At 32.4% G+C, this 18,347-nt stretch overlaps 1 protein-coding gene across 9 annotated transcripts in view; it reads right to left on the bottom strand.

The window, feature by feature from the left end:
- The window catches only part of RPRD1B (regulation of nuclear pre-mRNA domain containing 1B), a 77,730-nt gene that overhangs the window by 31,056 nt on the left and 28,327 nt on the right, over positions 1 to 18,347 (bottom strand). For 8 of the 9 annotated variants that reach the window (XR_004232209.1, XM_031954063.1, XM_031954065.1 and 5 more), the window contains exons 4-6: positions 14,954 to 15,066; positions 7,771 to 7,897; positions 6,556 to 6,731 (exon numbers count right to left, since the gene is read on the bottom strand). Coding sequence is in view for 8 of the 9 variants with exons in the window: in XM_031954063.1 (XP_031809923.1) it covers positions 6,556 to 6,731; positions 7,771 to 7,897; positions 14,954 to 15,066 (416 nt within the window). In the remaining variant the exon portion in view is untranslated. The remainder of the gene's footprint in view (positions 1 to 6,555; positions 6,732 to 7,770; positions 7,898 to 14,953; positions 15,067 to 18,347) is intronic. The other variant, XM_031954066.1, reaches the window with a different exon arrangement.

Genomic DNA, 18,347 nt, shown 5'->3' with positions numbered 1-18,347 from the left:
GCAAACAAGGTTAAAGGACTTGCTCAGGGACATAACTACATGTGAAATCAGCTCTTCCTGAATACAGACTGGGCACTCTAGTCATTCTAGCACCTAGCCACCCTAATGATTATTTTCTACTTTTCAAGATCATTTATGTAACAGGATAATTTAGAACCTAGAAAACAAGTCTATTTGTCTAAATTGAATTGTTCGTTATTTACGTATTTTAAAGAAAATTCTAGAAATTAAATGTATAGTTTATACATTTTCTTAGTGAATTCCTAGATAGCTTAAGGTGACTTATAAAAAGGAAGCATGCTGTGGAAAATCTACAGTTCTTTCCTATGTCACAAGGATGTTAATAACTATACTTAAATATTTTAGTAGGCAAACCATAACAAGAAATCCAGATACTGTTCTATCTTAACAAGGGGATATATTCATGAATAATGATCAACTCATGTTACATACACATTGTTTTAAACAAAATTAGTAGAACTGTTTATTGTGTTTTATTCCCTTCTCCACCCCCCTCCCCAAAAATGGAAAAGTTAGGGTATAAGTGGGACAATTTAGAATTATACCTATGGTTACAGTTCAACATCATAAACTGAAAGAATTTCCAAGGTTTTGCCACTTTTAAAATTATGAGTATGTCTTGAAATATCATGGTCAATAAGGCTGTGTTAAAATGTGACATCTTTAAGTAGGAACTTTAAAATGTGTCTAAAGGTATAGAGAAATCCCTGCCCACAACACTCCCATCCCATTCCCCCTACCTAAAACATTACTCTAATTATGAGTCTGGCCTTATTGACTTGTAAGACATCTTGATATGATTATTGTAGCATGTTTAGTGGTCAGACTAACATCAAAGAAAAGATTTTCTAATCAGGTCATTTCTACAATGCATTTAAATCACATAGGTTCCAGGTGTCAGTAGTTCAAAAGAATGGAAAAAATTCAAATAGCAGGACAAAATGCTTCTGAATCTGTTAAAAAAGTTTTGAATTTTCCACAAATACCCACATTATTTCAAAAGGATGAGTTTTCATAATGGAAATGTAAGGCATTATTCCATCAAAAAATGGATTACAGATTTAGAGAATATCTTTTTTTTTTTAAAGTAGACTTTTCAAAACAAAGATGACAAAACTGATTATATAATGAATAGCTAAAGGTTTCAAGAAATACATTTTATTTATCATTAGCTGTAATAACAGACTGACCTAAAGTGATGATGATCTGGTTCAACACTGTATTTCTACTGATTTATAATACAGATATGCTTCTATTCTCCATACCACAGCAAAATATTTCTTTATTTCTAAAAATAGGATTTAGGCAATTTATTTTGTTTAGAATCATAATGAAGGGGAGGAATATATTTCTGCTTCTCCTCAAATTATATCAAGTAACCTTTATATAAAATGTTAATGTTGAAAGCTCTCCAGGAAATGAAAGTGTCTTACAAGAAAGAGCACCTGACTAGGAGTAAAAAAAATGTGATATTCTAATCTCAGTTTAGGGCAGCTAGGTGGATAGAATGCCAGGCCTGGAGCCAGGAAGCCTTATCTTCTTCCTGATCAAATCTGGCCTCAGACACTTACTGCTGCACAAGCTGCACAAGTGAGCCTGGGCAAATAACTTAACCCTTTTTGCCTCAGTTTCCTCATCCATAAAATGGGCTAGAACAGGAAGTAGCAAGCCATTCCAATATCTTTGCAAAGAAAAATCCAAATGAGGTCACAAAGAATCGAATATGATGGAAACAAGTGGACAATAACAACAATAACAATTCCAGTTTCACTAATTACCTACATATTACTAAGTATCAGTTAATTTTTATCTTGACTTCCTATAAATGAGAGCTAATATGACTTGGTCAGTCTAAGTGAGACTACTGCTGTTTTGGAAATCAAATGAGATAAACTACTCTGAAATGTAGAAGGCTACATATGAATGCAAGGCAGCATTTTTGTTACGTATCTTTTTTCTTTCTTCATCTCCCCTCTAAATTTTTTACTTCAATCTTTCTGTTCTCTTTCCCTTCTTATGCACTCAATCAGTTTAGCCCTACTGGCTGTATTCAATCTGAAGGGTACTTACTCTTGTTAAGAGGATAGTCTACTCTTAAATTAACAAAAAAGAACTCTATACTCTTATCTACTCTATGTACAGTTATTCTAATGAAAGTTTCTGCACCTTGCAGGGAAGAAGAAAAGACTGCCAAAAACAACAGAATGCTCTCAGTTTAGTTTTGTGTTCCTCATTTGTGATCAAAGAATTTCTCAAGTTATTATAACGAAATTAAAAACAGAAAGTCACACAAAAAGCCTAGATTCTATCATTTTTCCTTTCCCTGCTGTGTTTTCTAAATCAAAAGGCTATGCCCCTGGATAATCATTACATTCATGGAGAGTGTCATGCTGGGGAGAAAAGGAAAAACAGCTTCAAGTTTCAATGAAGCAATTTCTCACCTCCTAACAGCATAAGAGAACACAGTAAGTTTCACACCAAAGAGTATAGAAAAGTCAATCTGTTCACAAGGTTCCAGCTTTAACCAATATAGTCTTCTAAATAAGCTAGAGTTTTTCTACAATAAGATTCTTTTAAGCCTATTTAAGTGATTTCAGCTCTGTGCACAATGATGATATCTTATCTAGCTTTGTCTTCCTTTGTTGAAATACACTGCACTAAACAGCGAATTAGGAGAACATTAATTCTAGTCCTAGCTCTTCCCCTAAAACACTGAACTTGGGAGTAAGCTATTCTTATATAGGCTTCAGTTTCTTCCTTTGTTAAAAATAAAAATAAAATTAAAAAAAAAAGGTGGTGGTGGTGGTGGGGAGATTGAAAGAGATGATTTCCAAAAGTCTATGATCCTCAGCCCAGCTCATATTAAAAGCCTTTTACATAAAGCTACAATCTAAGTAATTTATCTAACCTTGCTTTGCAACAAGTATTATCATTTAATTTTTAGCTTCATTCTCAATTGCCTAAATCAAACTACAATGTCGATATGAACAGGAATCTCTCTTTCTCTCTCTCTCTCTTTTTTTTTTTTTTTACAATTTCTTTAATTCTTGCTCTTCACAGAAATATCTCCAAATAGTAGATTTAATTACTAATAAACTCACAGAATGTTATAAACCTGAAAGTAATCTGAGAGATTATTTAGTTCCCTATTCCTCCACTTCAACCTCATTTTACAAATGGGGAAACTGAGGAACTAAAAGAGGAAATTATTTGTCCAAAGTCACATAATAAGATAGTAATAGAGATGGGATTAAATAATGTCTTCTGCTTCCCTGAAAGGAACAGATGATTAAACAGGTTCTAAATTTAAAAAAAAAAAGTATACTTTGAAGTTTTGCAAAAGGAAATGTTCTTTATCCTGATTGTTCTTTACTAATTGGGTCACTACAGACACTATTTCTATATTATACAATGTTCTGAATGCTATGGTCACTCAAAAATTGTTTAATGATGATATAGCACATCTTTAACTATTGATTTTCAATTGCTACACCCTTCAATTATTTCCAGATCTTCCTAATGATATGGAAATATTGAACACACTACTTCATGGATACTAATTTGTTTTTTTCTTCAAAATAATCATGACAATTCTTTACCTAATTAGGAGGAAGTTTGTTGACTTAATTTTTCTCATCCTTGTGAAGCCAACAACCATTTTTATGTTGCTATTTACAGAAACTTTTAGTGCTTTGAAAGAGTATTATTTCAATATATCCTAAGTTGTAATTATAAATATTCACTTATCTGAAGTAAATAATAGCTAATTTAAGCATTAGCCAAAGGGAGCTAAAAAATGAATACATAAATGAATTAAATAAAAACTTCATTGTTGATGGATGATAGGTTTTGCTTTCCTAAACATGGATTGATTGTTTCTAAATTCAACTAGTTTCATCTGCCCTATACTTACTAGAGCCCATCTCTCCCCAAGCCCCTTCAAATTCTGCATATCCTAAACATCAGAATCAAATTTAGATAGTACAAATAATCCAGATTAAAATAGAAATGGAAAATGTCTACCAAAATAAATAAAAGTAAAACATAATGTTAATTTGTAATTTTAGCACAGATACTCACCAGAAGGCAAAACAAGTGTTATTCGGAATTAAACATTCAAGCTTATATTGTTGCTTATATGGCAACAAAAATCCAAACTCTTCTATTTGGGAAACCAGAGAAAAAACTCCTCAGAGAGAATATAATTTCCCCCCATATAAGAAAAATATAAGAACATGCATTTCAAGCAGCATTTTGATTCTAAATTTTCCAAAATTTGACCTGGCCATGGATCTACAAGAAGTCAACTCTGTGAGCTAGGTATGTTCCTCCAATGCAACAAGGAAAGCTGTTAGGTTTTGCTCAGCTAGCCTCTGACAGTAACAAAAATTAGACATTATAACCTACTCAGGGGAAAAGTACTCTGTGAGAATTTTTCTTTCCTTATTTAATGGCAAAGAGGATTCCTTTTCTCTGCAAGAGAGAAATGCCCAAAGAATGAGAAAATCTGAGACACACCTTACAATTCTAATAATCTCCATAAAAATGCAACAGATCCTTAAAATCTAAGGTGGAACTAATATCTCAGATTGTAGAAATGTGGTTACTTGATAAGGATAAAAATGGTTAAAGGCTATCATATCACTTTTTAACATATCTAATAATTATTGCTTGAATTATAATAAACCGAGAAAAATATTTACCAGTTAAGTGGCAGCTAAAGAGTATTTAGGGTAATCAAGATTCCTGAGGCTGGGAGCTTGTGGACTTTTAAATCCTTGTACATTCTTTATTTGTTCAATTTCAATCTAATCCCAAGGTCAATGTTATAATGTGACCTAAAAGTTCTCCAGAGATTGTCAAATAGTATGGTTATTTATCAAGCCTCTGCTCTACCAAAAAATGGAATGATCAACTGAAAAATTTAAGTGGATACCAAAGTAGAAAGAGAAAACATAACAAAGAGTTAATGTGCTATGCCAACCCAATCTCTTCTCAAAGACACTGTCCTCTATGATAGTTTGCCACATTCCACCCAACAACAGCTGCTCACGATAATCAATGTCTGACAGTACAGAGAAAGCCCTTAATGTGTCGCCAAGGGGCAGTTCAACAGATGGCATAGTGACTTACAACCAGAATCATTAATTACATTCCCTTATTAGTCCCCGGGCAGATTGCTAAAAATGCTTCCTCAGTGAAAGATGAACATTTCAGATAAATGACCGTCTGGTATTGCCTATGCAACTCCCTCTAGGACTTCTGGTCATTGCTGATTTCTAGTCAAAATGATGCTATTTTTACAGCTATTTCCCATTTTCCAGGTTCAAGCCAGATATGAGCATGAAGTTCTTACCACCACTATTCATAATTACTCTGATCATCACTGCAGGTAAGGATAATGTATAACATGCACATTATTCGTTTTCTACCCTACAGTTAGATGACAGTGTTGAAATACAAACTCACTTAATCATCTCACCTTTGAAAGCCTTAAGACTTAATTCCATTCCCCTCTAAGCTTCTTGGCTTAGAGGGGAATGGAATTATGTTTTCTGAGTTGAAACAAAGGAAAGTTTCCCCAATTCTCTTTATATCCTTTTCTCTTTGGAATACAATTACAAAACTATAATATTTAAGACAAATTCATGGGTATGATTAAAAAAAAAAAAAAAAACCCTGCTTTTCTATGGGCAATACTCTCCAAGAGCCACAGATGACAGTACCGTTCCATAGACTACAGGCTCTCTAAAAACAAGGAAAAGTATCTTAGTTATCTTTAGAACTTTCCCAGCATATAACCCAGTACACGGTACTTAAATATTTGTTGAATGAATATTTTCTTACAATTGAATGAACTGTTGGAGTGGAGGTTAACAGCAGGTATTTGTGTGGGAGGATACCCAAAGACAAATATTCCCAGTCCTTCTCCATGAAAAGGTTACATGTAATGTGGCATGTTCTAAGTATTAGAGGATAACAATCCTTTATTTTCCCTCACTGTTGATGAAAACCTAGCAGGGATATAAGAATGAGGGTTAAACTTCATAAAATGAAAATCATGAAATTTCTGAATTAACAGTACATGAGCCTTTAAAGTACACTGGTTATTGGTTTTAGCTCAAAAATAACTTTGGAAATGACTAAAGAAACTGGTAGGCATTCGCCAACTTCTATCTGCTTACATTTTTCTATTTCAGTGCCATTCCTGTTGCCCATGTCTCAGGCAACAAATATTTTACCTGTGTTGAAACTGGTATGTTAATTAGGCTCTAAAATATCAAGACTAGGAATTCATTAAGTTTCTTTCAAGGGTTATTTTTTCCTTGTTATAAGAAAATATGACCAAAATTTATAAAAAGGTCCAAACAGAGTTGTTTGATATCTAATCTGATACCTAATAGAATTTCCCCTTCTCACATTCAAATAACTAAATAAATAAAGTGGTAGTTTCAAGGATTATACCCACTGAGTGGTATGTAAACTACAGGGAGGGTAACTGAGAGATTCTAGTTCACTTTGGATAGTACTTACTTCTAGTTTTTTCTCCTTTTCTGTCAAAACATCTTTCTGGTTCTGGGTATACTCCACCAACATGCGTGCCAGCTGGCGTCGATCTTCCAGTTCTGCTGCCAGTCGCCCATTATATTCTGCTAGTAACAAACACGCTTCATCCACTGTCTTTGAAAGACGTTCAGCTGCCTCTTTGTCTAAGCACAAATGTGACCCAAAACAAAACAAAACAAAAAAACAAAACAAAACAAAAAAAAAACAAAAACAAAAACCCAAACCTGAGACAACCTACAAATCACATGGACAATAGCTGAGATTTTGTGAGGGGTGGGCAGGTGGATAGGGGACAGAAATGGTCAAAGTACTTCTCCCCAATAAACACAGTCTTTTTTCAAATACAAGAATATATCTGGGCTTGGAGGAATACAATGAAACTGTTAAAAACAGGATGTCCACCCTCATCTGGACAAACTACTTCTGAGCTACCTCAGGTGAAAGAGTTCTGGAGTACGAATCTGACAAAAGGATACCTAAATGCTCCAATGTATAAAAGCACTATGGGAATGTTAACATCCAAACAAAAGAGGTAATGACTTTGGTTTTTAAAGATTAAACTAAAAATAATTATTCATTTTTTCTATTACATTCCTGTTTGTAACTTTATTTTTCCTTCAAATAATGCCAGATATTTAATATTTGGGGATGGTGGTGCTGGTTCAGACCTGTCATTTCACTCATGCAGGAAACTTCTGATGAGCAAATTCTCTCTATTAAGGCAAATCAGCAATTGTTTTGCAGTTTTTAATCTTAGAGAGAGATCTGAGGACCTCAGATGCCCAGGTCACAAACAGTTTATATCAGAGGCAGAATTGAATCCAAATTTTCTTGACTAGAGGATGACTTTATAACACTATCCCACATTGTCTCATTAGAACTACACATATGCAAGGAAGTAGCATTTTTAAAAACTAAAAGGAGTCATGATATACTCTACATTTCAACATGATTTTTAGGCTCAAGGCAGTATTTTTGTAGAAATTCAACCCACATTTGGTATTACCCAAACAGAAATTCAGATTTCAATATGAGCTATGTTTATATGCCTCTGAGAACAAATAAACATGCCCTCTGTCCAATATAGTATGAAAGCTTAAACTACCAGCAATAAGCAGATCTTATAATTCAGTGTATAGCAGATATTTTCCCCCTCTTTTACCTTGGACCCAAAGGTCTCACCTGTAATTTTCTCTAGAAGTGAAACATCTTGGACTTCTTGTGGTAGTGAAGCAATTTTCTGCCTCACAGTAGCATCACCTGATGCAGCATTTTCCAAATCCTGCAGGGCTTTGATTAGTTCTTCAGTCTATCAGAAATAAAGCAAAGAAAGTAGAGGCAGAATTTTAAATTTCTTAAAAATTAGTTTAAGTTAAATGAGGTGAAGATTAGTTTTAAAAACAGCTACTCCAGAGAAATTTATAGATTCTATCCTGAGAACTTACACTACAACATCCCATTTTCCCATTTATCAATGGTATAGTATTAAAAAATATATAAAAAGACAAAGATGAAATTGTACACTATATCTTAAAGATCACATTTCAAATATATTCATGGTAAAAAGAACCCAAGATAACATTTTCTGTATTGACTTACACAGTATGTAGAACTAATAAAGGCACAATAACTTAAAATAAGTTTTTTGACAGCTTTTCAGTTTATACATTGCCTAAAATTTCCCCTATACTTCTCTTCCTTCTCTATCCATAAAACTCTCTCATAAGGATTATTTTTGAGAAAAGAGAAAGAGGAAAAAACACAGTAAAACTGATTAATAAAATTTTTTAAAAATGCTGTTATTTACCATGTTCCACATAGGAACATGGAATGCTTGTGCAAGAATTGAAGGAAGTATCTATCTTCTCATATTCTTTCTTTGGGGATATGCTTTTTTGGTAATCTTATAACCTTCACTTTTTTTTTTAATTGTTTTATGGTGATTCCTTCCGATTTTCATTGTTACAATCATTATGCATATCATTTTCTGGGCTCTGCTTCATTTTGTATCAGTTCATATAAGTCTTTCCATGTACCTCTGTATTTCTCATAGTCATCATTTCTTAATAGCGCTATAATATATAGCGCTATTCATGTACCACAAATTGTTTCACCATTGCCTAATTGATGAATTTTCCTTTGCTTCCAATTATTTGCTGCCACAAAAAAATGCACAGTATTTGTTGAAGAGAAACCCAAATGTTTATTGAATTTAAAAAATGTACAATGCATGTTTCAAATTATTTCATGAATTTGTCAAAAAAAAAATCACAACAGGAACACAATTTTCTAGGAAAATCACTAATGAGTTGCCATTTTTAAAGCTAAAAAAAAGTATGGAGCAGCTAGGAGGCATAATAGGTGGAGCCTTGGCTCTAAAATCAGAAGGACCTGAATTCAAATCCAGTCTCAGATACCTGACATATTAGTTGTGTGACCCTAAGCAAATCACTTAACCCAGATTGCCTCATCCAAAAAAAAAAAAAAAAAAGTTCATAAGTAGAAAAAATTAAGGCCCCATATATATCAATTCCATGCCATTCAAAAATATTTGTTAAACTATTATGTGTACAGTTGAGTAGGGATACAAAGGAAAAAAATAAAACATTTTCTGATATTAAGGAATTTACAATTCTATTGGGGGTAGGAAAGAGGGGAGGGGCATGCAAATAGAAACAAGTTTAAATAAATTAAATACAAAATAATATCAGGATAAAGGTATCATAATAGCTAGAGTAGGAGACAACTAGAAGGTGGGGAATGCAGAATCAGAGCCAAGACTTACTGTCAAAGGTAGGTGGCATCTAAGCTGTGCCTTGAAGGCTACTAGAGATGACAAAAAAGAGAACAGCTTATGCACTGTGGTAGGAAATGGAAAATCATTGAACCACATTTTATGAATAAACAGGTCAGTTTGGCTAGAACACAAAATGTATGAGGGAAACTAACATAAAATTAGTCTGAAAAACTAGAATATAAGCAAACTGTGGGAAAAAAAATACAAAATTAGGGGGTCAGGGGGAGTCTCTGAAGCTTCCCAACAAAGGAAGTGATATGGTAAGCCTTGTGCTTTACAAATATCAATTGGGCAGCTATGTGGAGGACCAATTAAACAAGAAGGAAGCAATTCAAACTAGAGACATGGATTAAAAGTCTAGGGTAACAATCTAAGTGAAATAATAAGGACCTGAACATAAGCAACAGTTGTGCAAGTAAGGGGAAAGGGTTAAATATGTGAGAAAGCAGAATCAACAAGTCTTGGCAACTGCCTGAACATGGGGTAAGGAATAGGAGGAGGTGGGTTAAAGAGTCAAGAGTTGAAACAAGTTCAAGTCAAAAAAATAAAAACAAACAGAAAAAAGATTGGAAAGAAAAATACAAAATATTTTGATAATCACTAATCCATTTTATTTTCATTTGACTAATAGCTAAAAAGCTATTCCTCTGAAATTATAATTCTCTAATTCTTGATAATTTACAAATATAAAATTTACATCTTATGTGATCATTTAACTACTCACCTCCCACATACATAAAGAAACAAGAACCAGAGAGGCTTTTACACAAACTTTTATTTAGACTAACAGGAATCTCTAATTCCACAAAAGTCCTCCTCTAATGTTTCATCTTTGATGGGTCCTATTGAGGTCCAGCAGGATCAATATGGGTACAGTATTAGACTAATATGTCTATGGTTAATCTAGAATCAGCCTAGGTTGAAAGAGACTTGATATCAGGTCAATCACTAAATGATGAACTTCTTGAACTATACTAATTAATCTAACAAAGTAGGGACACTGTATGTGCACATAACTGCAAAGTTTTAAATCTATATTAGTAGAGAGATTCCATGATGATAAGTTTAAAGATCATTTGAAGTAATACATAGTATCATCAACACAATTTGCTAAGGAGCTAAAATATTCAAGATGCTACAATGGTATAGGGATATAAAAGTTATTAATGCATGCATATAAATGGAATTTTGATAAATTAGTTATGATTGGGAAAACCCCAGTCTATCCTATATATATACATATTAGTATAGTCAATTCTAATAGTATATATGTATATATGAATCAACTCTAAATTACAATAGCACATGTGAACAACAATGGTTTGTAAACCATTACCCAAAAAAAAAAAATCTTCCTAGCCACTAATTCCTAAAGAATCACATACAAATTGGAAAAAAAAAAAAAAAAAATCAAATCTTAATCACTGCTTTAAATAAAGTAAAAAAAAAAAAAAAAAAAAGCCATCTAGTTATTTGGCAAGACAATTATGTAAGAGAGGTTCAGCAGAGCTAACCACTTAAAAATTTTTTTAATTGATTAGCACCACCTTGTGGTTATATTTTCAATTTTTTAAATAAAAATTTATGCCTATTTTTTGTAGTTACATTGCTTACACTTCTCATTCCATTCCAGTTTTCCCTCTTCCCAATACCTTAAAAAAAAAACATATTAGTATAGTCAATTCTAATAGTATATATGTATATATGAATCAACTCTAAATTACAATAACAAAAAAAAAAAAAAAAAAAAAAAAAACCTGACTATATGCAATGTTCTACCATCTATGGATTCCCACTGCAAAATAGTAAATAGAGCTCTCTACTCACAGTTTTGGGGACCAAGCCTCTATACAGTTTGGCAAAAGTCATTTTCTTTTTTGGATTAAAAAAAAAAAAATCTTAATAGTTTTCCTCTTTCTTTTTTCTCTCTTACGTAAGAGCATATCTCATCCCATAACAGTATTTTTTAAAGACCAAAAAAAAAAAAAAAAATCAGCAATGTTCAAATACATTTTAAAAGTCCAAAAACATGTACAACACCTGAGAATCCCCAATCTCCAAAAAAAAAAAAAAAAAAAGAAAAGAAAACTGGGAATACACTCTTATGTTTTTCTGTCATGCTTTAGATACTAAAAAATTAGAAATAATAGTTAAACTGGAAACCTTCCTCACCCCCCAAAAATATCCCAAACACCATAGAAATGATAAATAAAACTTAAAGCTAGTGTTTTGTAATGATTAATAAAGCTAAATGATTTTCAACTAATCTTATTAAAAAGAAAATCAATAAAATATCAAATGAACAAGATTAATTTTAAAAGGAATGAGAACCTGTTATACAAAGTTATTTGCTAATAAAACTGAAAATACAAAAAAAAAAAAAAAAGAGTACCTTCAGAAATATAAAATACACAAACTGACAGACTAGAAAGAGATCAAAATAACCCAAATCTAAAAAAAAGAGAACAGAACTAGCTGTAAAAAAAAATTATCGTAAAACCCCTAAAAAACCCCATTTGGGGTTTTCTTGTCAGAGACACTGACATTTTCTTCTCCAGTTCATTTTACAATTGAGGAAACTGAGGCAAAGAAGCTTAAGGACTTGTCCTGAGTCACACAGCTATTAAGTATCTGAAGTTAGATTTGAACTCAGGAAGATAAGCCTTCCTAACTTTATGCTTAGCACTTTATTCAAAGTACCACTTAAGTTGCCTGCAATAATTAATCCCTACACTTTTAGTTTCAAAAACTGAGAAAGCAAGCTCCCTACCAAAATCTTTTAATGACAAATATTATAGTCCTAACACCTAAACCAGGCAAGAATAAAAAACAGAAGGAAAACCACAGGCCAATATCATTAATAAATATTAATTTTTAAAATTTCAATAAAATCCTGAGACTATAGTAAAGGATCCAAGAAATCATTCATTATGGTGCTGTATTTCTATAGGAATGCAAGGACGATTCAACATTAGAAAAATAGGAAAACAATAGCTGACACAGTTAATCATATTAAAAGTCAAAATACCCCAAAACCACATGATAACCTAAATGCATGCAGGAAAAAAAAAAAAAAAAAAATTCACAAAGTACAAACTCATTTATGCTTTAAGGGGAAAAAAAGGCACATAGAAGGTCCTTTTAATATTATAAAAAGCATCTATTTAATTTGCATGACTTCAGATGTATGATGGGCATTATTTCTTGCTTTCTCAATAGGTAGGATAGAGAGAGAATTTGGAGCTAAAAATTAAAATTAAAAAATAAAATAAAACCAGAAACAAGTATTATGTAAAACAGAAATATACTAGAATATTTTCCAATAAATAAGTCAGTAATGCAAATATGTCCTTTCTGCCCACTATTACTTGATATAATTCTGGAAATGCTTGCAACAAGACAAGAGAAAAAAAATTAAAGACATAAACATAAGTAAAGAAGAGATTAAACTATTCCCATTTGCTGGCAATATGATGGTAAATTTGGAAAATCCCAAGTGAATTAGCGAAGATATTAATCAAGATAATAGCTTCAGCAAAGTTGCAGACCAAAAAATAAACCCTCAAAAATCAACTGCATTTCTATGTAACAACAAAATCCAAGGAGAATATTAGTATCAGGTGAATACTAAAACACAAAAAAAGATGTACAGATTCAATTACAAAGTTCTCCTTAAAGAAATAAAGAACTTAAATAGCTGGAGGAATATTCAATGCCCATGACTAGCAAAATAAAAATGACAATAGTATGAAAGTTTATACTTTCAATATTACATCAATCAAATTAGAGGTAGCTATAAATGGCACTGAGAATAGAGCACCAATCCTGAACTCATAATGATCTGAATTCAAACTCAGCCTCAGAACTTCCTAGCTGTGTAACCCTGGTCAAGTTATTTTAACTCCAACTGGCTCACAAATAAAATAAAATAATTTTTTTTTTTTTAAAAATCAAATGCTATGGGGAACCTTTAGAGAGCTTGATAAAATAATAATAAAATTCATTAAAAAAAAAAACAATAGATCTATACTATCAGGAGAAATGATGAAGAGGTCAGAATATACAGGAAACAGCACTCCCAGTCTTCTAGTTCTATTATAAAACTGCTATTATCAATACCATCTGGTATTAATTAAAAAAGAGTAGATTAATAGAATAACTAGTCCAAGAAAGATCAGAAACAATGTAATTCACTAGCTATTGCAGTCTTGGCAATTTTCTGTGATTTGGAATTTAGATCTTCAGGCATCAGAAAGAAGTAGGTAGGATTACATTCTTTTACAAGCTCATAGTTCCAAAAGACTACTAGTCTTGCTGTACGGAGAAATGTGAATGATGGGACAGAAGGTTCTGAGTAAGATAAATTAGGCATTACTTCATAGAGTTTTTACATTTTTTTGTGTTCTTGGTATCCTATACTATCGACAGGTGAAATTATTTTTATTTCTGATATTTAATTTATTTCAGAAGGTTGATGGGTTATGAGACTAGGAGGGGGAAAAGTTCTAGTGCCCTATCTTCTTGGTCAAATAACTGCAAGTTCATACCATTTTCAATTGTTTGTGGTAACTGTTCTTTCAATTTACAATATGGTAGTCTTTGTCTTAATTTGGTTCTTTCTCGCTCTCATTATTTTACTTTGCATCAGTTCATATAAGTCTCTCCCAATTTCTCAGTATTCATCACATTTGTTGTTTCTTCCAGTATGGTAATTTTTTTTACATTCATGTACAATTACTTAACCACATCCCATTTGACAGACACCTACTTTGTTCCCAGTTCTCTGCTATGACACAAATGCTGTTATAAACATTATGGTATTTTGTCAATGACTTCCTTGGGGTATATACCTAACAATGAAATCTCTAAGTCAAAATGACATTTTAGTCACTTTATTTGCATAATTACAACTTGTGTTCCGGAAGAGGTATGTAGATTTGTACTTCCACCAACATACACTGGTTTATTTGTCTTTCCATAACTTTTCCAATACTATTTCAACACAATGCTATTCAACTAATTGTCTTGTCATTTTGATAATTTGCTGTGTATGAGGTGAAACTTCAGGGTTATTTTGATTTGGATATATTAATGATTTGGAACATTTTTTCATACAATTCTTTTGAAAACTGTTCACATTCATATTCAACATGTATAGGACTACTTGCCATCTGGGGGAGGGGTCAGAGGGAGGGAGGGATAAAGTCGGAACAGAAGTGAGTGCAAGGGATAATGTTGTAAAAAAAATTTCTTTCAAAATAAAAAAAAAATTAAAAAGAAAAAAAGAACTGTTCACATTCTTTGACCACTCATCTACTAGGAAAAGATTTTTGTTTTGGATTCCTGTCCATATATCTTGGATACTATATTCTTACAGATATTTGATACAAAAGTCATTTTTTCACATGGCTGTTTCCCTTTTTGTCTAAAATGTGTTCATTTTGTTGTGCAAAAGTTTTCAAATCATGTAATGAAAAATTCTCTTTTAACTGTTATAATTGCCTCTACTGGTTAGAATTTCCCTAAAAGGCAAATCTAAGTAGTTTATTGCCATTCACTTGGACATACCAAGAGAGGGCCTGCAGTTGGATCTTGGGGAGAATAACTTCCAGGGTAATCATCATCTTCATCTTCTTGTATTTGTTGAAAGGTTCGCTTAAGAGATTTCTTCTCTTCTGTGGCTACATGACAAAGAAAAACAAAAACCAAAAAAAAAAAAGAAAAGAAAACTGAGTCATAATCTTAAACAATATGCATTATTTCTTCCATGCAAACTGAAGGAAAAATTTTCACAAATTCTGAAAAAGAAAAAGTTTTAACATTTTAACAAATAATGTCATGGATTTTTTACCTGGTCTCAGAGACACCCACGACTAAGCATGACCAAAGGTGGTGTTGGTCCACATCAGTTTATACTAAGGCGAAACAAAACTTTTCTAAAAGCTGTCTATTTAATTCTAAAGCTGCATCATTTTAAAAGAAATTCGATAGAAAAGTAAAATAAGAAACATCAAGCAATGTGGACCTGACTCTGCTACCTGTCCTTGATCTCACTGGACCTCAACTTCTTCATTTTTAAAATGAAGATGCTGAATGAGGTCTCAGATACTTCATACTTCCCAGCTGTGTGACCCTGGGCAAGTCACTTAACTCCAATTGCCTCGGGGTGTGGGGAGAAGAAGATGTTGATTTAGATTTAAGGTTCTCTTAACTATAAATTAATGATCTTATAATCCAATTTATTTAAGTAATCCAATATTACTGAGATTGCAGAGAGACCATTATTGTTTATACATAACTTTTAATTGCTGTGGCTTTAAAAAAAATTAATGAAGACAACACATAAAAATGCATAATCAACAAGTTAAACTTTTTTCAAATACATACTTTCTTAATATGCCTTTATAAAATAAGCCCAATTTCACTGTAAAATAAGAAATAATTGCCAAGAAATGCAAATGAAACTATAGGGTTCAGAAATGACATCCACTGTTCAATAGCCACTTGAATAAACTTTTTTTGTTTACATTTCAAAATTTTAATTTTCCCACTTCTTCTGGATTTTTAAGAGATGTACCCATTATTTTCTAATTTATTTATTTTATTTTTACTTTGGGCCAGAAAAACCAGAACAATTACATAGAAACAAATCGATAAGTTTTTTTATGATTCCAAAGATCTAAGAATCAAAAATCTGAGAAGGTAAAAGATCCAAAAAGCCATGGAAAACAAACCAGAAGCCATATTCTTATTCTTTAATATAGTAGAAAAATAAATTAATTTGACTTTGATTAATATTACTAAGTGATTAAGTTTTTTGTTTTTGTTTTTCAGAAAGAAAGGGTTGTAATCTATACCAGTGGTGGCAGAAGGACCTATACCAATGAAATCAAATCTTTTGAAACACTTTAGTATGTGTGCCATATTTCATTGTGTTTTTCAAAACACTTAGAAATAAATACATTCTCAAATGATCCCACAACAACCCTGTAAGACATCACAAAATATAATATACACATTTTACAAAATTTTCATTTAAGATAAATATTAAGTGACTTGTCCCTAGTTACACAACTTGTAAAAATGCAGGAACCAATATTAGAAAGATCTTCAAAATTCCAATTCTACAGACAAACCAAATCATATCTTTAAATCCTCCTACAAGTCAATAGCTTCACCCATAGGATACCAAATCTAAAGATGGATATTCATCAACCAAGACACCAGAAAGCCAGGAAGACAAAGGACAGGCACAATCAAAATAGGTTATAATCATAACCCTCCCATTTGTCTATCTTTCTTCAATGTATTGTCAGATACAGTTCTAGTCCATGGCTATCCTATATTTCTGTTAACAAAAGCTCAGGAGCTTTCTGATAGGTGCCAGAATGTAGCAAAGATAATCCACAAATCCTAGCCCAATGCAATCTTTCTTAATATAGAGAAACGTCTGTTACTCCATCAGTTTGCATTCTACTTCTCATATCTTACCCAACAAATCTAAGATTTACTCAAAAGAATAATAAACTAGGAGGCAGCTAGGTGGCACAGTGGATAGAGCACCGGCCCTGAAGTCAGGAGGACCTGAGTTCAAATCTGATCTCAGACACTTAATACTTCTTAGTTGTGTGACCCTGAGCAAGTCACTTAACCTCAATTGCCTCAGCCAACAAATAAACTAGCTTTCGACAGAAGAGTAGCAGCAAGAGTTTTACCTAGTTGCTAGACCCAAGATTACAGTAGCAAACTGTAATTTGAAGTTATTAGCAATGTCTGTTCATTCAAAAAACAGAACTGTTTCCAAGATCAAGTGAAAAAATGTCAAGATCCAACTCATTCAATGTAAATCTTTCTATAAAGACTAAAATAACTTTATTGTATTTTTGTAGAACAAACTTGCAGGTGTACCTCACTTTACACATAAATTTATGCCTAAAGAATTGAGGATAAACTGAAATTCTGCAATGGAATATCTCACAAGTACTAAAGTAGTCACCTAGGGGAATTCCATGCAGAATCTCTTTATAGAATGAGTAATGTTTTGTAAGACAACTCATTAAGTCTAAATTGCAAAGCAGGTGGTTGGTGATTTCCACTGATAGAAGTCTTCTGAGTAGGAATTTATTATCAATTAAATCATAAATCTGACCTTTCTTCCAAATGTCTGCTTTTGCAATAGAGCAAATAACTAACTAGCCTATGGCAAAAGAAAGTACACTGGAGCAAGACACTTGTGTTGTAATTCTGGTTATATGGCAGGCTTCATGTTCCTCTGATTTATAAAATATGTTGGGGTACAGGAGTGAGTAGTAAAGGCAACTAGACTGGCTCTCCAAGATCTTTTCCAAAATTACAAAACTGTTCCTCATCCTCTCCCAGCGACTTTATTTTCACAGACAGCTTTTCTTAAAATGGGAGCACTGTCATTCATAATAAACTAATAAATTTTTAAAAGGGCAAAAGATATACATTTCTAATAAATTTGAACTTTGCAATCTAAACTATGCTTATCTGTATAACTACACAATCTCAGCCAAATGGTGCCAATGTCTAATGTTTAACAGTGGAAACAATGTCATACTATTAATGACTTTTTTTAAATTAAAAATGTTTATTTTCTAATCATATGCATAGATAATTTTCAACATTCATCCTTGCAAAACCTTATGTTCCAAATATTTTTCCTTCCCTTCTCCCTAGATGTCATATATCCATGTTAAAAATGTGCAATTCCTCTCACCTTATCATGGTGCACACACACACACATACAAAATCAGATCAAAAGGGGAAGAAATGAGAAACAAAACAAAATGCAAGCAAACAACAATAAAAAGAGATGAAAATACTATGTTGTGGTCCACATTCAGTTCCCACAGTCCTCTTGGCGTAGAAGGCTCTCTCCATCACAAGTCTATTGGAACCAAACTTGAATCACCTCATTGTTGAAAAAAGTCATGTCTAT

The sequence above is a fragment of the Sarcophilus harrisii genome, chromosome 2, assembly GCF_902635505.1.
Source record: "Sarcophilus harrisii chromosome 2, mSarHar1.11, whole genome shotgun sequence".
Lineage (NCBI taxonomy): Eukaryota > Metazoa > Chordata > Mammalia > Dasyuromorphia > Dasyuridae > Sarcophilus > Sarcophilus harrisii.
This window is presented reverse-complemented; position numbering and strand designations above follow the sequence as displayed.